Source organism: Ciconia boyciana, chromosome 5, assembly GCF_034638445.1.
Source record: "Ciconia boyciana chromosome 5, ASM3463844v1, whole genome shotgun sequence".
Lineage (NCBI taxonomy): Eukaryota > Metazoa > Chordata > Aves > Ciconiiformes > Ciconiidae > Ciconia > Ciconia boyciana.
The window spans coordinates 70,169,733-70,195,929 of NC_132938.1; the positions used below are offsets into that span (position 1 = coordinate 70,169,733).

The following is a 26,197-nucleotide window of genomic DNA, read 5'->3' on the forward strand; positions in this document are numbered from 1 at the left end:
TACTGTATCATGTCATATTTAAGTTATTGCCTTCATTATAAATTGCATCATCTCTGGAAATCCATAAAGGTACTGGATTTGAAAATAAGGTGGGGGTGAGAGACTATGTATGCAGTTTAGCCCATCTGAAAGGATTTCCACATAAAGCAATACCGTCAGAGTGAAAAAATGAACTTTGTTCATTCAGTGGATGAGGACAATAAAAACTGATGTAAGTTCAGTTTAATGCAGTGTCATTAGCAACTACTTAAAAATTTCAATTTTCTGTCTTTTGGGCAAGCATATCTTACTATAAAAGCAACTGAATTTTTAAGAGGTAGTTTTTTTCCATTATGCACTTATTTATTTCAAATAAACATAACCAAAAACACCCCAACATTTGCTTTTGAACAAGGATAAAGTCTCAAAGCTTGGTACAATATCTGACAAAGTTCAATATTTTAGTTGTCCTCAGCAGTACTGGGCTGCTTTGGAACCAGTGTATTCCAGGTTGTCTTCAAAGTCAAAAGACTAATCTACCAACAGTACTGAACCCACCCCCTCCTCCTCCACCTGTAGGTCCACAACTTCCCGGGGGGTCATTGTCATCAAATCCATTGGGTCGGAAAGAGCATGAGGCTGAGGCAGCTTGAAGTGCTTGTGTTCGAGCACTAAGCTCTTGCTCCTGAAATGAAAGAATAAACACAATTAAAAAAAAAAAGACAACCTCAAGTCCTTGAAGCAGTTTATTTCTAGTAAATTTTGAAACAGCTTTTAAAGCAACATCGCTAACTTCTGGACTCCTAAGTCTGAATGGCTTTATTGAACTTCAAGTTGAACTTCCACAGCCAATCCGAGATGTACAGTTTCGTTGAACGTCAGTAAGTATATGCGAATCATAATTAAATCCATTTAAGTTTATGCTAAAATCATATTTCATAGCAACACGGGATGTTAGTAAAGAATTGGACTGCTGATCAAAAGCTAACAAAACATTACTTTTTGATATATGTTTCACATGAATTTTCATCCTAGCAATTTTAAGATGCCCTTGTTCTTGGTTGCCAAATAGAAAGGTAAGACCATTAAATAAATGTTAAATATTTAAAGGACACATTTTTTATTGCACTCACTCAGCTGCATAGAGTAACAACATACTCAGATAAAAGGCAAAGAGATGGACAAGCTATTCAGTTTTCATTCAGTGCAGCTTTCTAACTTTCAAGTACTATTGCTATGCTAACTCTGTTTTAACATTAGTAAGCCTCAGGAACTCTCAAGTACTCCATAAAATCAGAGTCAGCTGCTGGAAAAAGTACCCACAAAAATAGCAGGAACAAGAAAGCACAGCCTCCTGCTAGCTGCTTTTTCAGCTGAATGCCCCTGTGGCTTCTTAGACATCTAACAAGGGGATAAGCACAGGCTTTTCCCTCATTAGAGATCTCATACACTATTTTTTCTCTGGCCAACTAGTTTCATAAACCTTGCAGCAATTTCTTGTCTTTACTGAGAAAGTATCCCTTTCTCAAATTGGCCAAGAGCTTCAAAAATTGAGAGAGGGAAGGCAGGCGTTGAGCTCTGGAAGACTGACAAGAAAAAGACAGCAGACCTGTAGAAGCTTGAGTTCTTTAGGAAACCATCTGAAAGTATTCAGGTGCTAAGGCTCATACTGATAGCCTCCTTCACATGACACTGCATCACTACATACCTCCCTAAAGGCAACGGGAGGAAATTTTAACAGGGTTATAGTAATTACATGGGTCACCTTGAATTGTTCCTTTTCTTCTCCACCTCCTGGTGAAAGCAAGGAACAGAGCCAAGAACCTGGAAGACTGTTTGTATTGTACTACCGTGAAAGCGCTAAACTTAGTCTTGTCCATGTACTTTCACAGGTGCTAAAAATAGCACTTGTGGATTTAAATTACTCTGCCCTCTTAGAAAAACACAGCCTAAGTTTGAAACTATTTTACACTACTAAGGACTGAAATGCATACTCATTTCCAAAATTATATAAAAGATATTTGAAGGACATTGTCTATATAGATATGCTGGCCATATTCCTGAAAGACAGTACTATACTGCCTCCAAAAATATGTGGATTCTTCTGTATCTGCTAACTGTAAGACACATCGAAAACTAAGTAGATTTACTAGGAATAACAAGGGAATATGAAGAACTCACTTCTAGTATCAGAAATCAACAGAAAATTTTCATTAAAATAGCAGGCCTTGTATAAATAGCCTGTTTAGTTGAAAAACTACACTGCAAAACTGTTTAGTTTCGAACAGAATTTATTCTCAGAACTAAACAGTGGGAGACTCGCTACACTGTACCTGGCCTGGTTTTTCTTTTTTTGGTAAAATATTTCAGAAAAATGTTTGTTTTAATGCAGCACAGTACCAAACAAAAAATTGAGTTTTCCTTACTCCCTCCTCCACTTTCATCCCTCCAGAGAACTGTTTTCTGGCAACTTTATACCTCTTAAACCCCAGTAGTTAAGTTTTACCTAATAAACTGTACTACAAAAGAATATAAGCATCAACAATAGGTTTGTGGATTATGCTATATTAAATAAAAATCTTAAAATTGTAGACAAAAAGAACACTAGAGGCTTCCAGCTAAGAATTTTTTTGCCAGATTTAGCTAGAAACACTATTTATTTTAATTTGCCTTACTGCAGTTACTGGATGGCATAAGGTTTTGGCATAGCTATACAGCTAAATTACTTTATATATTTCTTCTATTACGTACCTTTCACAACACTGTTAGCAACAGTATGATTGTTCTGCTGTCACTAGGCTTCCTCCCAGAGAGGGGACAAGCCGAGAGGAGAAGCACTACTATGAAGAGCAACAACACAGTCCCTTGCACATGACTTATGTGCAGGGACATCTCTCTCAGCTCTGGAGACGCACATCACGTTCAGTACAGAGTGTAAGTCAGCTGCAAGCACAGCTTTTGTCAGCCACTTAGAAATACTGTTCAGAAGCAGCCATAATGCACTGAGAGTAGGATAAACCTCAGTCGTGATGTTAGCGTCATTGCTACCGTGTACAAAACATTTTCTATAATGGATGGAAAGTATCTCTCTGTATATGCACACACATGACAAATATGGAGCAGTGATCGAATTATCAATTATTGAAGTTTCTCAACAGAGTACTAGTATTAAAAACTACACACTATTTGTGTCTTCAATGCTAAAAGTGAAACTATTTAGCAGTTTAAGATCTTTCATGCTTTATTCCTGTTCAGTAGTTTGTGCTAAATGAGCACATTTCTTTCTTCTCTCAAGGCATATACTGACTTGATAAATACTAACCTACATTAAATTGTTCTAGTATAGCATACAGCACTGGCATTTTTGCAAGAAATATCCTTGTTTCTAAAAAAAAAAATATGTTGAATGTTTTAAGGCTGATTATGTTTATCCCAACAAATACTAAATCAGGTAAGTAAAACTTGAGAGTCAATATAGTTCTCTGGAGAATAATGCAGAGCATCTGCCCCTGCTTTCTACTTGTTCCCAGAATTACATTTTTAATTTGTTTTAACTGGAGTGGGAGCTACCCATATTGCAGGTTTTGTTATTTAAAGTGAAAACATTTTCATTTACCATGTGGTAAACTGGTATGCAATAGTAAAACAAAAGCAGTAAGCTAGAGTTTTTTTGGAACGTTCCTTCTCAAAAGTAAAGGCTTTCTCAGAACAGAAAAGTATATTCTTAGCAGGAAAACACTAGTTTAGAACTCTGAACAACAATGAAATGCAACTTCTCAAAATTACAATAACCTAATTCAGTGAATCACAATATAAGTATTAATTTGAGAAAAACAATTTCTAATCAGCATTTCTAATCAGCCTCATTTAAATTGAGAAAAGGACAGGACCTCAACAACTGAGATTAGTAGAGCATGACAAAGAAAGCCAATACTGAATAATCCAAAATTGAAAGGTGAGAAGATCATAAATTTATCAAAACAACAAAACAACTAAAACCCAAACAAAAAACATATACTTGGAAAATATTTTTTCTTCATTTTGAGAAGACTACTTTTTTTTTTTTAATTGTAAAGGAAAGGCTTTCAAGAAACTACTAACTTGGCTTTCACTTGTAAGCTATAAGAGAAAACGTCTGCGCACTTTATATGACTTCAGCTACACGTTCTGTAGAGAAAACTTTAGTCTGGCATATTATCAAAAAGCAAGTTTTGTGTATATGCACCAAGTGACTAACTTTTATAAAATCACATTGATTTTTCACTGGTTCTAGGCATAAAGCAGTATTCAAAAAGCTTAAAGTAATAACTTCTTTGCATATTCCAGAAATTGCATCAAAATGGTCTTGAAAATGTGAATTCAGAGAAACATATTTAAGAATAACTTTGTTATTTAACAAATTATTTTCTCAATATCCTGATAATGTTGTTTATTCCATATGGCTAAAACATCTCTTCAGATCTGAAAAAAGTTATGCATACTCAGGTAATCACCTATCCTGTTGATAACACTGAAATATGTGACTGCAAGCATTGGATTCAACAGGGAAATACGCAAATAAGAATAGTTACTAGGATTTATATTCTATGTGGATGACACTGTTCCTCCTTTAAATGTTTGGCCTTATATAAAAAAAGGTTACAATATCACTGTAGTTGTACCACTTTTCTTCAGGCTGTGTCCTTAAAATGGATTTTTTTTTTTCCAATTATCTAGATGCTGCTGTAGTTATATAGCTAAAATAAAAAATAATCTGGCTTCGAGTTTAAAATTTCATAATTAAAGCATTCACGCATCAGTGGAAGTCACAGCAATTCTGACTGAAAACATTAGGTTATCTTGGAGGCAAGTCCACGCTCGGGGAGGCAGGCAAATCCTGTCCTTGCCCACCTCGCCTTCGCAGGTGCCTCTGTACAACAGGTATGAGGATCTGGATGCGGAAGGCCAGTCAGTGGATGATGTGGATGACAGTCCATCTACACCAGAGGTGTTGGCAAGTTCAGAAAGGCCTACCCCCTGTATCACAACCACCTCCACGAGGAAGAAAAGACGGGTTATAGTTGTAGGTGACTCCCTTATGAGGGGAACAGAGGGTCCAATACGCCAGACAGACCCTCCTCTTAGGAAAGTCTGCTGCCTCCCTGGGGCCCGGGTTAAGGACATCACGAGGAAACTTCCTAGCCTGGTACAGCCCTCAGACTATTACCCACTACTGCTTTTCCATGTGGGTGGCGATGAAGCTGCAATGCGTAGTCCAAGGGCAATAAAAAGAGAATTCAGGGCCTTGGGACAGTTGGTAAGGGAATCTGGAGCAGAGGTTATTTTTTCCTCTCTCCTTCCAGCTGTGGGCAGTGACACTGGAAGAAACAGATGGACCCAGTCTATTAATACATGGTTGCGTGGCTGGTGTCACCGTCACAATGTTAGGTTTTTCGATAATGGGATGGCCTACATGGCACCAGGCCTGCTGGCATCAGATGGGATTCACCTTTCTCAAAGGGGGAAGAGGGTCTTTGCTCATGAGCTACCAGGGCTCATTGACAGAGCTTTAAACTAAACTGGAAGGGGGAGGGCGATAGTATCAGGCTGGCCCGTGACAAGCTGTGGATGACACGCCAAGGTTAGAGGGATGGGGTGCTAGCGAGGGCCTTCAGCCTGTTGCTCTGAGATGTGCCGGCTACGCTGCAACACACTTGAAGTCTCACGGAGACGAGCCAGGGGCTCCTGAGGTAACAGGAGCCAAGAGGGAAACACCAGTGAAATACCTCAAAGGAACTAAGGGGTGTTCCTCTAAGAAGGTGACATGGCCAACAGCCCAGTTGAAGTGCCTCTACACCAAGGCATGCAGCATGGGCAACAAACAGGAGGAGCTGGAAGCCACCGTGATGCTAGAAAGCTACGACCAAGTTGCCATTACCGAAACTTGGTGGGACGAATCCCATGACTGGAGTGAGGCTATCAATGGATACAGGCTGTTCAGAAGGGACAGGCAAGGAAGGAGGGGTGGAGGCATTGCCCTCTATATCAAGAAATGGATGGAGTGTGAAGAGCTGTCCCTGAAGAATAGCCACAAGCAGGCTGAAAGCTTATGGGTAAGAATTAGAGACCGAGGCAACAAAGGGAACCTTGTGGTTGGTGTCTACTACAGGCAACCCAATTAAGGGGAGCCTATTGACAAAGCCTTCTTACTCCAGCTACAGGAGGCATCGCACTTGCAGGCTCTCATCCTGATGGGGACTTCAGCCACCCCGACATCTGCTGGAAGAGTAGCACGGCGAGCTGTAGGCAATCCAGGAGACTGCTGGAATGCACTGAGGATAACTGCTTAAGCCAGGTAATAGACAACCCTACCAGAGGGGATGCAATACTGGACCTGATGGTCACCAACTCACACCTAGCAAGTGAGCTAATCGGTGATGTCAAGATTGGAGGCAGCCTGGGCCGCAGTGATCATGCACTGGTGGAGTTCACAGTCCTGAGGGAGATGGGACAGGCAAAAAGTAACGTCAGGAACCTGAATTTTAGGAAAGCAAACTTCCAGCTCTTCAAGGAGCTAGTCAATAGGGCCACCTGGGAAACTGCCCTCAGGGACAAGGGAACAGAACAGAGCTGGCAGATCTTTAAGGATGCCTTCCATAGAGCACAAGAGCTCTCGATCCCCAGGTGTAAGAAATCGGGAAAGGAAGGGAAGAGACCAGCATGGATGAGTGGAGACATGCTGGTCAGACTGAAGGGCAAGAAGGAAATGCACAGGCAGTGGAAGCAGGGACAGGTAACCTGGGAAGAGTATAGGAACACTGCCCCAGTTGTGTAGGGATGGGGTCAGGAAGACCAAGGTGCGGCTGGAGCTGAACTTGGCAAGGGACACAAAAAATAAGGGCTTCTACAGGTATGTCAGCCAGAAAAGGAAGGCCAAAGAAAGCGTACTGCCCCAATGAAAAAGGCTGCCAAACTGGTAACAATGGACGAGGAGAAGGCTGAGGTACTCAGCAACTTTTTTGCCTCAGTCTTCTCTGGCAACCGCTCTCCTCACCCCTCCCGAGTCAATGGACAACATGTTGGGGACCAGGGGGGTAAAGCCCCTCCCACTGTAAGGGAAGATCAGGTTTGTGACCACCTGAGGAACCTGAACATACAGAAGTCTATGGGACCTGATGAGATGCATCCCAGAGTCCTGAGGGAATTGGCTGATGTAGTTGCTAAGCCACTGTCCATGATATTTGAAAAGTCATGGCAGTCAGGTGAAGTCCCCAGTGACTGGACGAAGGGAAACATTGCACCCATTTTTAAAAAGGGTAGAAAGGAGCACCCTGGGAACTACTGACCTGTCAGCTTCACCTCTGTGCCTGGGAAGATCATGGAACAGACCCTCCTAGAAGCCTTGCTAAGGCACATGGAGGATAGGGAGGTGATTCAAGACAGCCAACATGGCTTCACCAAGGGCAAGTCCTGCCTGACCAACCTAGTGGCTTTCTACGATGGAGTGACCACATCAGCGAACAAGGGAAAAGCAATGGATGTCGTCTATCTGGACTTCTGTAAGGCCTTTGACACAGTCTCCCCCAGCATCCTTCTCTCTGAATTGGAGAGAGATGGATTTGATGGGTGGACTGTTCGGTGGATGAGGAATTGGTGGATGGTGGCATCCAGAGGGCAGTGGTCAACAGCTCAATGTCCCTCAGTGGTCAATACTGGGACCAGTATTGTTTACTGTCTTCACCAATGACATAGACAGTGAGATCGAGTGCACCCTCAGCAAGTTTGCAGATGACACCAAGCTGAGTGGTGTGGTTGACATGCCTGAGGGATGGGATGCCATCCAGAAGGACCTGGACAAGCTGGAGAAGTGGGCCCATGTGAACCTCAACGGGGTTCAACAAGGCCAAGTGCAAGGTCCTGCACCTGCATCAGGGCAACCCCCAGTTATCAACACAGGATGGGGGATGAAGGGATTGAGAGCAGCCCTGCGGAGAAGGACTTGGGGGTACTGGTGGATGAAAAGGTGGACATGAGCCAACAATGTGCGCTTGCAGCCCAGAAAGCCAACTGTATCCGGGGCTGCATCTAAAGAAGTGTGGCCAGCAGGTCGAGGGAGGTGATTCTGCCCCTCTACTCCGCTCTGGTGAGACCCCACCTGGAGTACTGCGTCCAGCTCTGGAGTCCTCAGCACAGGGAAGACATGGACCTGTTGGAGCGGTCCAGAGGAGGGCCACAAAAATGATCCGAGGGCTGGAGCACCTCTCCTATGAGGAAAGGCTGAGAGAGTTGGGGTTGTTCAGCCTGGAGAAGAGAAGGCTCCAGAAGACGTTGCTGCAGCCTTTCAGTACTTAAAGGGGGCCTGTAAGAAAGATGGGGACAAGCTTTTTAGCAGGGCCTGTAGCAACAGGACAAGGGGTAATGGTTTTAAACTAAAAGAGGGTAGATTTAGACTAGATATAAGGAAGACATCTTTTACCATGAGGGTGGCAAGACACTGGAACAGGTTGCCCAGAGAGGTGGTAGATGCTCCATCTCTGGAAACATTCAAGGTCAGGCTGGAAGGGGCTCTGAGCAACCTGATCTAATTGAAGATGTGCCTACTCACTGTAGGGGGGTTGGACTAGATGACCTTTAAGGGTCCCTTCCAACCCAAACTATTCTATGATTCTATGATCTGAGATCACTGCTGAAGAAGCTATGTTTTATGCTACCTTGTACAGTCAAGAGGAGAGGTGGCATATAAACAAAGATGGTTAGGGCACAAATGCTTTAACCACACAGTCTGAAAATAGCAGCAGAGTTGAAATTAAACTCTCAGTTCTCTTATGTTTGTAAAATACCTGCAGCTATTTTAACAGATTTTTCCAGTGAGATTTAGCTGTTCTTTTCTAATTTGCATTTACCTAGTTTTTCTAATTTGAGTAGGCCTAGAACTCTTACAGGAACAGCTTAACCCAAAGAGCACACAGTAAAACACACTTTTACTGTTACAGCATCCAAACATAGCAGCAACGCTCAAAGGAAACCTATCGAAATGTGGAGAACAGTGGTTTTTTGTAACAGCAATCGAAGACGCGACTACAGCTAGGTGAAGTTCTTGGAGCACAGGGAATGTGCAGCTGGCAGTGCTGGTCCCACAGAAGGAGGCAGAATAGACAGCAAAGGGAAAGCGGAATCTAGTCACTAGCATCTGGTCTTCATTTTAGTGGTTCTACCATTTGGATAAGCACAGTTATATAAATAAAACTTCACTCTAAATGAAAAAGCACTAGTAAGAACACTGCTAAAAAGTTTTTAAGTATACTTTAGCTACTCTTGTAATTTATTAAAGGCAATGAAAATCAGAATTCTTCAAAAAGCCTCTCCTGTGTAGAATTACAAGTGGTTAAACGACCTATGCAAGCATCTCTACTAAATATTTAAACTGAAATGAGTTTAAGCCATTTTCCTTGACACTTCCTATCTAATGGTGACAACCTTACTGTGAAATCTGTCTAGCAACAACAAGATGGAAGCAAGACTGGTGATTTATAAGGTTAATATACCAGAATATTTAAAAGCTAACTTTTTCTTTCTTTTAGACTCTCTTGTGTGTTTTAAGGAGACCACTCCTCATATACAGTTTCCGTCTTACCTGCAAGTACAGTTTGTTATCTTTCGTAATTGCATCCATGAGGTCTTTTTGTAGGGGAGGGTCTCCATTTACCCAGAGTCCATTTGCCGAATTGGTGTTGAAGCCACAGGCGCTATTTTGTTTTTTGTAAAACAGAACATAAGCAGTGTCCTTTGGAAATCTACTGGTAATTTTCTGGACTGACTGAAATGAGGTAAATGTCACTCTGCTGTCATTGAACAGAAACCATTCTCTTGGCATCTCAGTGTCCAGCTCATTTTCTACAACAGTACAAGGACTCTCCTCTGTCAACAACTTATCCTGAGGAGAAACTAAAGAAAGAGCTGTAGACTGGTGGCAGAGTCCTGAAGGCCCTGACCCAGTAACATTTCTAGCATATGAATAATAATGTCCACTTTCAGAAGATACACCTGAATGCACCACCACAGAGCTTAACATGTAGGGCACCAACTGTGGGCAGGTCACTTCATCAGCACCTGAAGGCTTCAGTTTTTTAGCAAGATTTTCTCCAATATCAGAAATCTCAACACCAACAGACCAACCTCCTGAAACTACAGCTAGAGGGGATGTTGCTCTTTTGACCGGCAGTTCCAAAACAAGTGGCAGAGACACATTGTCCAAGATTTTTCGCCTTATATGACACTTTGGATCATACGAAAATCTCAAAAGAGTGAGAATGAGGTATTCAGGTTCCTCAATGATTTGCATAGTTTTCTCAGCATTCTGTAGAGAGGCACACTTTTCACAATAATACTTGTTGTCTCCACTGAGGATCTCAGGTGCCAGAAAATAATTCAGTAAGTCTGTAACTGACAGGGTGTTTTTACCTACTAGACTCTGAGACACATCCCTATTATCTTGAACTTTGTTGAGTTCAGAATTTGTGGTATTCTCAGAGTTTGGCTCAGTAGAAAAATCTTTTATGGTTCCTTCATTCATTATTGTGTCACATCCACCATTTACTTCCAAATTATTGAGAAGTGTTTCTCCAGCAGGACTAGTTGCTAAAGTATTAGTTTGCACCATGTAGTCGTCTTTCACTTCAGAGCGCTCCATACATTTTGGGCCAGTGTTCTCCAAGGAAGTTGGAGGACAGAAAGCCAGAGAGAGATCTGTGAAGGCTTCTTCCTTTTGGGACATACTTTTGCAGTTCAAACAGCATATAGTGGTCTTCAATTTTCCTCCAAACATCTTCTCTATCAGAGTCCTTTCTTCACTTCCCATACAAGGTGCTTCAGCAAATACTTGTGCTTTATGGACAGCTTCTTGTGTCTGGGACTCTTCATTCATTACACTTTCAGAAGTCTTTGCTGAAGACAACGCTTTCAAGGTTCTCTCTTCTTCATGCAGCCTGAAGACAAAGATAAATAAATCCAAGTAGCTGTGCTATTTTCCAAACAAATATTGCTACACCATTTCAGACTTCCCAGTTATGCTAAAAAATATAGACGGTTAACTGGCTAGAAGTATCTTGCATCAAAAAAAAGCTATTTGTTATTTTTTATATAAGCAAGCTGAACCATACAGGTCAGTACTATCCAAAACAAGAGTATGAGAAGCACAAATGCATTTAATGTGGGTTTCATTATATATAACAGAACACAATGGATATAGTGAGAGAACTGGCAAGTATTAAAAAAACCTAAACAACATTTTTATTATTTACCATTACATTATCTTAATAAGTAAGTTATCCAGTTGACTGGTTCTGTATGCCAGATTTTGTAAGAGAACAAGTAGCTATTTATCTAGTGCCAGACTATTTCCAAAGAAAAGGTCAGGATTTTGTAGCCAAGAAAGTTAAGAAACTACAGCAAGGAAAACCAAAACAAAAAAGAAACCCAAGATGGGGGCTGGGGTGGAGGAGAAGAGAACACTATTTCACTATTGAGATAAACTTCTGCAGAAGTGGAATGTGTCATAAAGCAATATTGCTTAAGCCACATCTCAGCAAGCCAAAATTAAAGAGGGCTACTAATAAATTTAGGTATTTTTGTTTTATCTGTGCCACAGTTAATTTGCTTGTTTATGAAACTGGTTATAAATACACGTACATCTCTTCATGACTTATCTGACCTGTATGAAACGTAGCTGCCTCCACAAACATGAAATTCCAGATGCACAACTAAACTGCTTTCAGCAACCACATTAATTTTACAACGAGACCATGACTCTAACATAACACCCAAGTTTACATTTGTAAAAATGGAACATTACTACCATTATAACCTGCTTTAAATGATGTGGATACAGGATGGTATCCAGACTTTACCACAGATTAAACCCATGAAGAGTGTTTCATAGGCCATTCAGAAAACCAGAGACAGCCAGGAAGAGGCCCAAAATTCCTGGTCCCCACTCATGCAGTGGAACTGTTACATGACTGCTCCTAAGAGTTCAACATTACGTGATAAGACTGTAGATTCATTCCCATTAATGGCACAATAACTGTACCTGTCTAGCAGGAATCTGAGATATTCTGAGCAATCCTGCTGGGATCGAGGGGTGAACCATGGTGGTCTGGAAGCCTCAAAGAAAATTCTAGGAGCATATGCCTCTCTCTGTTTGCGTAAGAGAGGGACAGACAGGGTTACATAAGAACTACTTTAAAAATTGGTTATATTATTTTGATATCGACCACTGAACTTTGGACTACATTATTCTTGAGGAACTGTATGAAACACATGGTACACAAACATTTAAACCACTTAATCATAGGAAGAGAGCCATTAATTTTGTAGTAATCACCTCTAGTACAAGATAAAAGTAGTGGATCCTGCAGGCAAATATTAAACATGTAGTGAGTGTAAACGAGACATTATGCATAATAGCAGTTACTGTTCTTGCTGGCAAGCTTAAAAAAAATTGCTTTCTTTCTTCAGAACACAAGTATTTCATAAGTACCAATTTATTTTTAAGGTGATCCAGCCTCATCCCCTTCACAAGTTTATTGTTATTAATCAGAGAGAACAAATGTGTCTCATGTCTTTCTAGCACTAGCAAAATATTCTGAACATTTAATGAAGTTCACTTTAGAATCTGAACTACAATAAAGTTTAGTGTAAAAATAACTGCAGAAAGTCACAGTTTATCTTAGAAAGTTACATAAAGTCAGCTTGTATATCAACTCAGGTCTTACTTGGATTTTTTCATTTAGGCTTCTCAAAGAAAACTTGTTACTGCCCATTTATAAAAACAACACAATGCCAAGATGTTCCACTTATGAAATACAGATTTCTCTAAGTCCATTTACACTATCTGATTTGGAGACAGACTCATTCCCCTACATATTTATCATATTTATATTTTTAATATACTCAAGAGGACTTCCACGGCATCATGTTTGTTCCTAAATTTTGGTATATAGATCTAGGCTTAAAAAACATCAGATGAAATAAACTAACATACCTGGGTATGGGCCAAAAATGCAAAAAGATGCTGTAATTTTCTCATTAGTGAATTACACCCATTTAGATTCAGAGATAAAACATGTCTTCTGAAACTGAAAAAAAAGGTAGGCATTAGTTTCCTTGCTAGATTTCTAACAACAATGCACTTATCATTCCAGCTCAGATAATTACTTCAATTTGAAAGAAAGCAAAACATGTAACACTTCCCTTCAATACCTGGATTCTGTTCTAGTGCAGGTGCAAAACTACTGTACAGTAGGAACTAACATTGCAAAAAACCTATTTCTTTAAACATTTAAATGTGTAAGAATGGGCTATAGACAGACTTTTTTTTTTTCAATAGCTTCCAGATTATAACAAAAGCATCACCATAACTTTTACAATCCCGAAGGGAGCAAGGACAGTGAGGAAAAAGGGACTTGTCTTTTGACATTGGTCAGAAGGATCAGGAATTTTTAATGGCTAAAATTGCAGTTTCACAGAGCTGGACTTCAACAAAGCAATCAGTAACTGAGTGCAAAGAAACCCACTCAGCTCTAGCAAGCTGAGACCCCCCAGGACATGTTAATATTCTGTGAAAAGCAAGAGTGCAACAACTGCAATAGTTAACTTGCAATGAAAAGAGCTATTAAAAAGGACTTACTCTGTAGCCATAAAAAGTGCCTGAATAACACTGTTCATATAGCAAGTATTTCCTAGATTAATTAGACCTGTCTTCCCAGTTTCAGATTTTCCAGAAAGTCTAGATAAACAAGATGGCAAAGAACTGGATTGAGAAGTCCAGGCACTCTGACTGAGAATCAACTTAATCTTCTCTTCAGTGGGTTTGGGCATATCCTACAAGAGAAACATTTAACACACTTAATAGGTTTTTGTATTTGTTTTTATAATAGGTCCTGCCATTCAGCAGTCTTACATCTTCACTTGCTCCTGTATTCTCCTTCAGGTCTTGCTATCCCTGGCAGCCTAGACGATACAACGCCCCCCCCAAGCCCTCTTCAAAGCTTTCTTTACTCAGCTTTCCAATTGCAGGAATAAGGGGCTACTGGTCACCTTTCACCTGCATATTCACAGAATCCTTTCTGCCACCAAAAACCTCTCAAATTTCAAGCTTTAATAGACCCCTAGAGCATCCTCTATTCTGGTAGAAATATATTCCTGCTCTGTCAAATCAAAATGTAAGAATGAAAGAATAAAGTCCAGAATACTCAGAATGACACTGATAGGGGCTTTGTAAGCGTCAAAACATTTAACTGCAATACTACTGCTATAAAATCTGGCAGTAATTGAGTGGTTTTTTGTGGGTTTTTTTTTGGTTTTGTATTTTTTTCAATTTTATTTTTTGGGGGGTTGCTTTTTTTTTTCTGAATTTATTTTTTCTTTTAAGTGCATTATGTACTTAAATATTTATGTAAAAAAGCTGAATTTTGCTTTGAAACAGCATAGGCCAGCATCATTTACCCACACAGGCATGCAATACTGGCTGCAGTATCAAGATGTAGTGCTTAATAATGGTGTTTTGGAGTTAGCCAAAGATTAGCACCATGCCAAGTACTTGTCAGAAACTACTTCTCTTCAATACTATCAGTGCTCTGAACGTATATTTGAAGAATTACAGTTTCTAGCTTGGGTTGAAATGAAATGCTTAGAATAAACCTCACAAAAGTATATTAATAGTTACATGAGGCTTAAGAAATTAGATTGTACTTTTAATAAATGATCTCATTTCAGGATTGTCTTAAAACCTGCTATAATCAGACACTCAGGACAATTTTTCTAGCATATTCCAAACACAGTTAGAATTTACATTAGATTATGTGCTTAGCTCTTTTCTTCTAGTGGAAGTTCTAAAGAATTTAGATCTATGGGATTACAGCTTTCATATTTGGGAAAATAAACCAAAAACATTCCACCCTCTTAATATTCCTAACATACCTTAACAGCTTCCAGAATGGGTTCATAGAGCTCTGGAAATCCTGAATAATGATACATCATACAGTGTATCAACTCAGTCAACTGCATCAAAAAGGCTGTACTGGAGGGTAAGCCATCTCTTTTGAAGGAGTGAACCAAACTGACCACATGTGGGACAATCTGAATGGGAAAACAAACAAACAAGGGTGTTAATTGGATTTTTCCAGGTTTTTTTGTTTTACAAACAGCTTTATTGTTTTACACATGCCAAATGACAGGGGACCTTTTGTTCTTAAATAAGAAGTGGCTGAGAAACAGTGACTCGAAAAACATGCATTATTCTTTACTCATGACAATTTTCAAACAGCACAATTAATTATTCAATGCTCTCTTTAGCTCACATATCAAGTTTTGGAACTTTATGAACTTAGAAAATGCACATTAAGATTTTAAACAGCTAAATGTCCAAAGTACTCATCTTATTAAGGATATTAACAGCAAACATTTTGCTTTTGTGCCACTGCTAACAGTGCAGTATCCTGTTCTAATTTCATGGATATAATTTTTAAAACAAACCTCTCAGTTTTCCTTAAACAGAATCTAATGCTTGGGATCTGAAGCCAATGAACACATTCATGCTATTGCAGTTTACAAGACAAACTGGCTCACAGCTCCACCTAGTGAGGGAGCTAGGCTCAATAAACCAAGACAGTAATTCACTATGGGCTAAAAAAGCTTACCACAGATACAGTAATCTATTTGAGGATTAGTTCAGATTCATTACTATTTTAAATCGGGTATAAATCAGAAATGTTTATTCCACCTCCTTCCTCTTCTTCTATGCAGCTCTGTCTGCATTTTTAAATGCATGAGACTTTTATATTAGTCTTCAAACATCAAGTAGAAAGTTATTTCAGTGCAGTCCCAAAGAGTAGAGACTTCTCACTGTGAAGCAAAATCTTTTAGACACCTCTGTCAGTTTCCAAGTGATCAAAATGGATAAACTGTGAAAGTGGATGGAATAATTTCTCATCACGAATTAGCTTACAAATTGTTTGGTAGTAAAGACATGAAATACAGAACTGAAATTATAACAATATCATAATTTTAGGAAAGTATACCAATTACAAGAATTAATAGACTTCAAAACACCAAAGTAAAAGGGGCCAGATGCAAAATACTAATTTGCCACTTTTTCAAATATCAGTTGTTCTCTAAGTATAAGGAATATTTTTACATCTCAGAGAAACAAACCCTACTCTTTTAGTAAGCAAGATATCCACCGTTTAAAAACAAAACCACCAAGATTAAGTGTTCAGTGTACTACAGAGTCAATAGTGAAAGCTGCAATGAAAAATTTCCCTCTTTCACTTTATAAATGTGGGTACATAGCAATGAGAAAGTAACTATTGAGCTCCAAGAATGAGATTTGTATAAAGTAGATATGAGATATATGATAATTTTGCACAGACAAAGCACGTGGGGAGAATTGAAAAAGTACAGGTTCTGCAGCGCTCTCAAATTGAGAGCCAAATTCTTACTTACAGCATGCTGCATAATACTGAAAGTTACACTTTGAATACATACAGAAGTATCATTTCTGGCTTGAGGTTGATTTAAAATTTTATACATCAGTAGATTTTAGAATTCCATAGTACACATCATGGTAAGTTCTACATCATAAGTGCAAGACAGTGTTTTTCTTCTATAAAAAAACCAAGCCATTTATGCTGACAATGCTCAAGCATAGGGAATGGGAATGCTAACTCAGATGCATTGCAAAATAAATTAATTTATATTTATCAAACATGCATTTAACCATCTTACATTCAGACCATTTATTATAAAAAAGTAAACAAGTAGTTGAAGTGTAGGAAAATATTATAGAATACTAAATGACAGCAGTAGCTCAAAAAATGATAGTGAAGAAGGTTGTTTAAAATGGCGGGAAAATGGTCACGAAGTCCTCAAGACAGATGTTTATGCAGTACTACATGCAGCCTATGATAGAAATTTTCCTTGTTAAAGCAAACAACTATTTCTAGAACAAGTCTTCTCATATTTTACATTTTTCTCCTGAATGTTTTGTCTCTTGGGAACAAAGAAGAAAAGACAGTAAATACATGAAATATTTATGTTTTGAGCATATTCAAGGCTACTTATCTCTTTCATTTGTGACTCAAATTTCTATCATAGGCCGAGATTAGGGGAGCAGAGGGAAAAAGAGAGAAACTTCAGACTTCTATTATTAAAAAACAGTGTAACAGGCATAAGACAATTACTCTGACACTCATCAAAGGGTCTGTGATCCCTTCAGGCCTAAGAGCCTTGGGGATAGCTTAAAGAAACAGTGTGCCAGGCTGTTACTATGGTTAAGGCTGAAAGACCTATATTTCACTTAAAGTTTAAGCTAAACACTGAGTATGAGAATAGGGAAGGCACTATACATCTTGCTGGACTAATATGAACAGTCATCGTCATACACAAACATCTACCACTTTGGTGAACTGCATTTTGAGGAGTGGCCATTAAAAACAGTATCCTTCAGTTTGCCCATATGTACATTGAAACATAGATAGCATAGCTTTCTTGAAGTGAAGTACTTCTGGGTTTCATGCACCTATCCAGGGTGACTAGATTATATATAGCAGATAATTAATTATCTGTTTTCCCCAAACAGTTGGGCCTGAAAGTCTACTTGCAGCCCAACTTTATCAGTAGACTACCTTCACACCACATAAAATGGGTTTCCAGAAGTATACGGTCAAAGATAGAATGGGGTGCCCACATACTACTGCCAGAAATATCTACATACCAGGAAGAACAATGCTCATTTCCAGTTACAGATTAAGTGGTTGAACCTGGAAGTCAGAAAGTCTAGTGGTCTGTAAACCACAGAAATCTGATTCTGGAACCTTGAAACAAAGAGGAAATCCAAGCGCATCAATTCTGTTACTCTTTACACCCACTTTAGAAATCACACATGAATGACATTTCAAAGAATTGAAAACCATTTACTTCGTAACTTACCAAATGAAAAGCTTCTGGAGAATGCTGAAAACTAAGTAACATGTGGGAAAGGACAGCAAGGGCACCAGGCCTCACTAGAGGAAACCAAAGTCGATTAAACACCTAAAAAAACCCACATTTATTTCAGTAAATCTAGAAAGTGAAATTTCAGTAAAAATGTAAACAGATCTCCAGATCTACAACCATTTGAAACAGAATCATTACATGCAACTAAAAGCTATAGATACATTTACATCATCTTTGCAGAATAAGATAATATCTGTTGCAATACAAAAGACGCCACGCAATTGCATAGCTGTTACAAATTCCTTTCCCTCTCCTTCAATTTTGAATGTTCTTTTCCAACATACCAATTCAATCTTAAGCAGAGTAACATCAATGAGGATGGTAAATTTCTGGACTGCGGCCAGTCCTTTCAGCAGTGCAATCACCCATGTTTCCACATGCTGAGCCAGAGGCCAGGACAACCAGTCAATCATTCTGAAAGATTAATGAAAAATAAAAAAATAAAACAAAAACATCAATATGCCACTAATTTTAATTTCAACAAGAAGCTTCTATATATTACCGAGATAGTTACACACTTACACAGAGACTCACAAGAAGTAATACAAGAATGTTAGGCAAGTAGTAAAATAATTTTGATAATATTCAAGTCCTTTAACTCTGTAATTAATAATGATTTATTTAATACATTAAAAGTAAATACAACCCCTCCCTAAAATACATAATATTTAATTTGATATGCTTATGTAATTATTGTTATTGGCTATTTAAGAATATGAACCCTGGTTTTATAGACATTAAGCTAACATTTTTATTTTGTGGCAAAAACTTACTACTGAAAGTGAAAAAGTGCCTGTACCTGGGAACCTCCCCTCCTACACCTTTTACCCCAGACCAGACCAAAACCAACTACTACGTTTAAATTTGAAAAGGAAGCCTCTTCAACTTAGAACTACATTCCTGGAAGCCAACTCAAATACTCTCAGTTAAAAAGGTAAAATCTACTGATTTTAAATACATTGCAGCAGGTGCAATAGCTATCAGCAGCCTGGGGTCTACATGTGCCCCAAAAGGAAGAATTTCACTACAGCAAAAAAAAGGAAAAGTGAAAGAACTTTATCTATGCCTAGAAAATATAGTGATATATCAGCAACAAAAAATAGGGCTATTCTATCCTTTTAAATTAATAGACAATTTACACTGATACTTAAGGCAGACAGGCAGATTAGTTGAAGAGATTCTAAGACACAGACGATATCGTAAGGCAGTATCAGCTAAAACAAGAAATTTAGACTTTGTTCTTCTGAGATTTTCCTCAGCAATATTTTGGATTTTCTTTAATGGTACGCAGGATCCCCTTCTTCAAACCAGATGAGGCACCACTAATTAAGTGGAAGGAAAAATTTTTCACCATGACGGTGGTCAGACATTGAAACAAGTTACACAGTAAGGCCCGAGGCACCTCCATTCTTGAAGAAAGCTCTTAACTCCATTGGACAAGGCCCTGAGCAACAATGTCTGACTTTGAAGCTGGCCCTGCTTCGAGCAGGATTGGACCAGATGACTTCAAAAGGCTCCACTCAAGCTACGTAACAGTATGATTCTATTCTATAATTCAATGAAAACAGGAAGTTAGAAGTATATTTCTTTACCTCTTTTCTGAAAAAGCTCCTCATAAAGATTTTAAGAGGCTAAGCTCTAGCACAGAACTGAACAGGTTACAAGTAACCAGTGTAATAAACAGTCATGATCACTACAAACAGGCATAGCTAGTGTTTATCGGTCTGAAGCAAAACTATCATCCCTATGTTCTTCCTGGAGATTAAGAGAGCTCCAAACAGACTGAAATCAGGGCTTCAGTCCTCAGATTCCAAACTAAAAAGAAAACTACAGTCTTTAGCAACACCAGACATGCATTCTGGGCATGCTGTATTACCATAAACAACCTAAAATTTACACGGAGTTTATAATTTGGATCAGAAAAATGTATAGTACACACATTCTAAAATTTATATATCTCAGAATTATGTACTATCTGCACATATAACACTCAAAGGTTTCTCTAAAATAAGGAATCATTAGGACTGCCTTTTTAACAATCAAGCATGGATCTTACTGGGTTTCTTCCATGTTACTACAAAAAAAACTTGGGAAAAAACAAGGCAACATCATAACCATTGCTCTGAATTTACACAAAGCTCTCATCTCCTCAAGGTGTTAAATTCAAACATGTTTATTCTAAGCACCCTTTCCACACACTTTCTAAAATAGGGAATCAAAAAAGTAGGCAAACTGCTTTTGCCTGCAAAGAATTAACCTTAACCTAAAAATAGGCCCCAAATCTCATAGTCCTATTGTCTTCAACTTCCCCCAATTTGTAGGCTTGATATTTTTCAGCAGTAGCATGAACATCTGCACAGTTAATTTAAGCCTAATGACATTACATTTGGTTTTCTTAATTAACTTTTTAGACAAGCAAAGAGTATTCTGTAGAGCCCTATATTAGAACCACTGTTGTAAGATATCTGATTACCACCGTTATACTATGTGCACTTTCAACCACACTGACTCACAAATTCCAAATGAAAAACAGTGGTTTTGGGTGGGAGCTGGGGCTCCCCATGTTGCATCCCATTGCTCTGGTTATGTGATGGGCCATCATCCTGTGTCATCTCTAGTCAGTATAATTAACTACTAAACTATTCAACATTGTTACCAATAGGAAAACAGCTATCATTTCAGTATGATTAACATTATAGAGAGAATCAGGCTTCTCTTTACAACTGATACAGATAGAATCCCCATCCTTAAAATCTGTTTCTGCTCTTAAAAGCTGAGTCAATGGTCTTGAAAGCAGAAACAAAAGCCAGAAGAGGAAACAGTAACTTGCAGCCATGCTTGAGACTGTCCTAAAAAGCATCAAATCTGAGATCTGGTAGGTAAAGATTAGACATTTTGGTTACTAAATCCTCTCTGCATTGCATTTACTTGGCTCCTGCTCTGTTACAATCAATGACTGCACTTTTAATACAAAGGTAGATATTAATATGGGACATTATATTCATAAATAAAAACACAGAGGATTTTTTGTGTCTGACCAGATTAAGAGAACCTTAAAGGCCTCAAGAGGACCTCATATCACCCTAAAATGAGCAGGTCTGCTATCCATATATGTGCCTAACAAGGACAATATTTCTGATATCTCTGGATAGAAAAAAAATTTATCTGTGCAACCTCAGACAGTAACTTCTTTCACAAAAATATCTTCTTAGCCACATCAGACAAAGAATCTAGCAGCTCAGGTACAAATTCCTCAGATTAGAAAAAAAACAAAACAACAACAACAGAAGATCCTCAGACTACCAGGCACCCCCCAAAAAAAAAATTAACATCTTTTACAGTATTTAACATTTTTACCAACAGGGCAAAGGGCCAACTCCATGTCTGGAGATTTTCTTAGCAAAATTTTCAGTTTCTCTTAACAAAGATACTCAGGTTAAAGTGCAAACCAGCATTACACTTGTCAGGATACTGAGTACATGCAGTCGACTTCCTCTGAGACCTCTGAAGTAGACCCTTAAAGTAGTCCTATATCCCAGAAGAGATTCAACAATTTTCTGCTTTTCCTCACTGATGCTTCAGGTTTCATGATACAGCTGAGCCAAATAAGAACAGCTCAATGATGCCAAAAAGCAAGCTTCCTTTCTTATATGAACCTGTGCCTAATATAATCCCCCACTGAACAGATTCAATTTATTAGTCTAATTACAGCTTATTTACTAATCTGTGTTCAACTTTAGACAGACTCTGCAGTGTCATGAAAGTTATCCTTAGGAAGTGAGCCACAAGGTCTCTAATTTGCAAACACCAAAGCTCTGCTGACTCTCATCAGGAGACCTTGTTGTGCCTGGAGTTCTGCATCTCCTGGGAATGATGCAAGCCTGATGACAACATTGTCATTTGGTGCTCCAGACATTCCAGCTGCATTATCCTCTTTACAATTACTCCTCTAAGCCAGATGAGAGTAATTATTGCAGAGGGTTGCCAGAGATAGAAAAAGAAACTAGATACAGTGTTGACATCAGAGTATTTACAACAAAAGTAACAAGGGGTACCTAAAAAGTTAGTTCCATGGAACAGAACTAGAGGCTCCTGAAATCAAGTATTACTTCAAAGAATGAACAAGGCAAGTAAGGTTGCACTGCCCTTTCAAAAAGAGCAAAACACCAACCACACGGCTAGCATTAAGAAAGAGCACTTATTTGATAACAACAGCTCCTATTATACCCAAAGCTCAGCACTGCATTACTTCCCTAAGCAGAGGCATACAGAGAAGCCATTCTAAAGCTACGATTATACGATCACATTGCATTGAAGCAGGTAATACAACATAAATGCTAAAATTACACTAACATGAAAATTAATCACCAGTACATTTTTCAATCGAATTAGCGTGCACAAATAATTCTCAAATTCCTAGCTTTGAATTTTAGACTGGGCACACAGCTTTGTTAAAATCTGTTCAGTCAAGCAGATTCTTTTAAAGTCCCTAAACAATATCTTACCCCAAATTACAATATTAATGCTGCTTCTTCTCATTAATTATGTTTTCAAATGAAATACAGCTTCTCAATTTAATATAAATATGAGGAATGTTTTCAGTGTGGAAAAAAAAAAAATCAGTATTTCACCAAGATATGCAAGTGCTACCCTACATGAATGTGTAAGTATTACACTACACTCAAATGGATGAAGTTAAAAAATAATATAGCAGACATTAAATTATTTTAGTTGAAAGACTAAGTTTTTTTAAACAATATAAATTTGTAACAGTCTCCCGTTTAACCACTTTACTCATTTTTCTACCCTTCAGTGCTCAGTAACAGCTTCTTCCATAGGCTTTAGAAAAAAATAAAAGAACTTCAAGAAGGTCTTCATCTTTCTCCCACTGCCATCTTTCTGCATTGCTATTATTCGCATATCTGAAGATACTAACCAAGATTGCAATCTGAATCACAGTCTGTTAACAGTGCTACTAATCTCAATGTTTACTCATGTTTAGATTAGTGACAAGCAGCATGATATGCAATTGTTTTTACATCATTCATATTCTCCTTTTATTCAAAGAACATCCAAAAAACCTCTGGAGGCTTGAATTAAGATGGAAATAGAGACTGTCCCTGTGAATCCTACTAAAAAGTCATGAAGATATCTAAGCAGAAAAAACCTCTCAAAACTAAGCAGTAAAACTCATTTCTAACCATCTCCTCTCTTCAGAGGAGGAGAGGACAGGTAAGACAATCATATGAGAGCGCCACTCTCCTCCTTGGAAAATAAAGATTAGAAAGGTTGATCTTCTGAAAACAAGGCCTTGTTTCTCAGCCTGTGAAGTTTCCTATTTATGCCATCTCCCATAAGGTGGGAGATGTAAACCTAAGATGTCATCTAAAAGGAACACAGATGACCTCCTCTTAGTTTCTATTTAACTCTCTTCATGCACCCTAGCAAAGCATGAGAAAGAAGCCACGTTAGCAATGAAGGCAGCAAACTTCAACTGAAACCATGCCAGTAACATCCAAACATCCACAGCATCATAAATATATACTACCTTAACATGCTAAACAGCATAACTCAGAATACCATTTTAAAAGACAGGGGGTTTTTGATGGTTTTTGTTTGGTTGGGTTTTTTTAATGGAACCTAAGTGACAAATAACTTTTAAAAAAGCCAAGAATAAGAAAAAGAGACTCTTCCCCCCTCTACAATATTTCATTGTACATACGGTACCTGCACAGAGCTTGAGTCATACTTGCATCTTTCACATTTGGATCTGTAGTAAGGCTCCTGATGAGTACTGTAATCATCTGTAATGGTATGTGCTGCACAAGACTTGCCAGTGCAACAGAAGGTTCAAATGAAGTATCTGTAATAGTTGAACATAACAAAGTAAGAAACTAAAAAGAAAACCCCACAGAAGAAATATGCTTTATCTTCCATCCTACAACTTCACTATAGTTGTAAAGTTTTAAGACAATTAGTCTATCCTACATCTAACATTCTATCATCACAAACCAAAACAAAATTTAAAAGTTTCAATGGATTAAGGACAATGAATAGCGCTGAATTACAAACTCCTTTTGTTCATCTAATATCCACACAAGAAAGTGTCAATCTGCCAACTTCCTCCTCCACCCTCAACGGAACTGAGACGTGGGGTTTTTTTTCTAAAAAGAAGTACCACACAATTGTTTATCATACTTGATGTTAAGCCTAGGGATCCAAGGCAGCTGATATTTCCCCTGTCCTGTCTCAACAACTGTCTGTTAACTACACCAGCTATGGGAAAACATAACATTATCATGTTAAGTTTCCCAGGTGCCTCAACAGCAAAGGTACTTTCCAACATGAGCTAATACAGTACTTCATAGATTTTTGAGGTCAGAAAGGACCTATTTACAATCGCATCTACGTTACTCAGGCGGTGAATCCTTCCTGCGATACCGAAGTTTTATATACTCCTTACATACACCCCAGTTTTGTAGACTACAAAGACAGCTCCAATTTTTGGAAAAACAGTTCCAAGACCTAAGGTATCCCTCTAGAGGGAGCAAGGAGGAAGAGTACCTTTTGATACTGAGAGGTTTAGTTTTTCCTAACGGGACACCCAAACGTCTGTCCTGGTATATCATTTAAAGCATCGCAACAGGAGTTTTTCCGAAAACCATGCTGCTCTGCAGCTAAATATGTGACCGTTTCCCCTCTAGCTTTTCTTTGTGAGGAAAAAGAAACAGAGGGTTTGCTTTCTCGACGGCCAGAAAGTTGCATTTTAGTATCTGGGCGAGGAAGCAACGGTTCCACGGCAACGCCTGCAAAGCGACCGACGCTAGCGGTAGGGCTCTTCCCTTCTGTTGGCAAGCCCGGCGCTCTCCTCAAGCGCCCAGGTTACCCCACAGCCCGCCCGCCCGCCTCCCCCCCGGCCCTCGGCCGCGCTCCCCGGCGGGCGGCGCTCACCGGCGGCGGAGATGACGGCGAAGAGCTCCTGCAGTGAGGGCAGCAGCGTGTCGGGCTCGGCCTTCCAGACGCTCCGCAGCAGCCCGCTGACCTGCGTCACCTGCGAGACGTAGAGGCGCAGCTCGGCCTCCCGGCTGCCCTGGCTCTGGAAGTGGGCGATGCTGCGCACCAGCTGCTGGCAGAAGGCGAGCGAGAGCTTCCTGCCGCGGGGCAGGCACTGCGGGAAGTCGCCCAGCAGCTGGCAGAGGCGGGCGCAGAGCGGCGGCGCCGGCCGCTCGCACACCAGCCGCAGGGCCTCCACCTGCAGCAGCTCGAAGAGCTCCAGCACCGAGGGGCAGCTCATGATGAGGCGCAGCCCCGCCTGGATGTAGTCGAGGATGGCGGGGTCGCGGTTGCTCAGCTCGCCGTAGCCGCGCTGCAGGAGGCCGAGGACGAGCCCGCGGTTGAAGAAGGCCTCGAACTCGGCGCGGTGGTAGCGGCCGTAGGCCTCCAGCACCTGCCGCCCCACCTGCCGCTGGAAGGGGTCGGGGCCCTGCAGCACCAGCCGGGTGCTGAGGGCGAACATGGCGCGGCACTGCGCCTGGCTCAGCGGCGTCTCCGCCGACTCCACCACCCGCCGCACGATCACCCGCTTCAGCGGCAGCGGGTGCGACGAGCTCACCAGCCCCTCCAGGATCTTGTCCATGGCGGGCGCTCCGGGCGCATCGGCCGAGCGGCGGCGGCGGCGGGCCGGCCCAGGCCTCGGCGGAGGCCGCCGCCGCCGCCTCCCCGCGGCCCTACCCTCGCCCCGCCGCGCTATGCCGCCCCGGCGGCGGCGGCCGCCGCTCCCGCGCCCCGCCCCTCGCCCGGGCGGCGGCCCCGCTCCCCGGCCCCCGGCTAAGGCAGCGCCGCGGCCCCAGCGGCGACCGCCGAACGCTCCCCCGCCGACCCGGAAGCGGAGCGGCGCAAACAGGAAGCCGGGACGCCGCGCCGGGCGGCCACCGCGCATGCGCCAGCCGGCCGCGGCAAGCCTGCCTCCTCGCTGCGGCGTCGGCCAATGGGGAGCGAGGGCGGGGCGGCGGGTATGGCGGCCGGCGGCGGTTTTCTCTTCAGCGGCGGCCGGGGCCGGCGCGTCCCGGCGGTCTCGCGTCTCCTGGCGGAGGGGCTGGCGGGTGGCAGCGGGCCGGTCAGCATGAAGGGCTCCGAGGAGCCGCACAGTTTAAAGCCAGCGTGTGCCGTTCAGCTTTTACTTGCT

At 40.6% G+C, this 26,197-nt stretch overlaps 1 protein-coding gene across 2 annotated transcripts; it reads right to left on the bottom strand.

Moving 5' to 3' along the window:
* Positions 1–317: 317 nt before the first annotated feature.
* USP38 (ubiquitin specific peptidase 38) lies at positions 318–26,092 on the bottom strand. Of its 2 annotated transcripts, XR_012042468.1 has the most exons (11): positions 24,964–26,092; positions 23,740–23,875; positions 18,297–18,426; positions 17,947–18,048; positions 14,938–15,096; positions 13,646–13,839; positions 13,001–13,094; positions 12,047–12,153; positions 9,593–10,943; positions 8,114–8,317; positions 527–664 (listed from the first exon to the last, which is right to left on the bottom strand). XR_012042468.1 is itself a non-coding variant. In XM_072861386.1 (10 exons), the coding sequence occupies exons 1-10, from the start codon at positions 25,949–25,951 to the stop codon at positions 503–505; spliced, it is 3,423 nt and encodes a 1,140-aa protein (XP_072717487.1). In that variant the 5' UTR covers positions 25,952–26,092; the 3' UTR covers positions 318–502. The 2 variants fall into 2 exon arrangements, 1 of the variants encoding a protein (XP_072717487.1); XM_072861386.1 differs by lacking the exon at positions 8,114–8,317 and having other exon boundaries at positions 318–664.
* Positions 26,093–26,197: the final 105 nt, after the last annotated feature.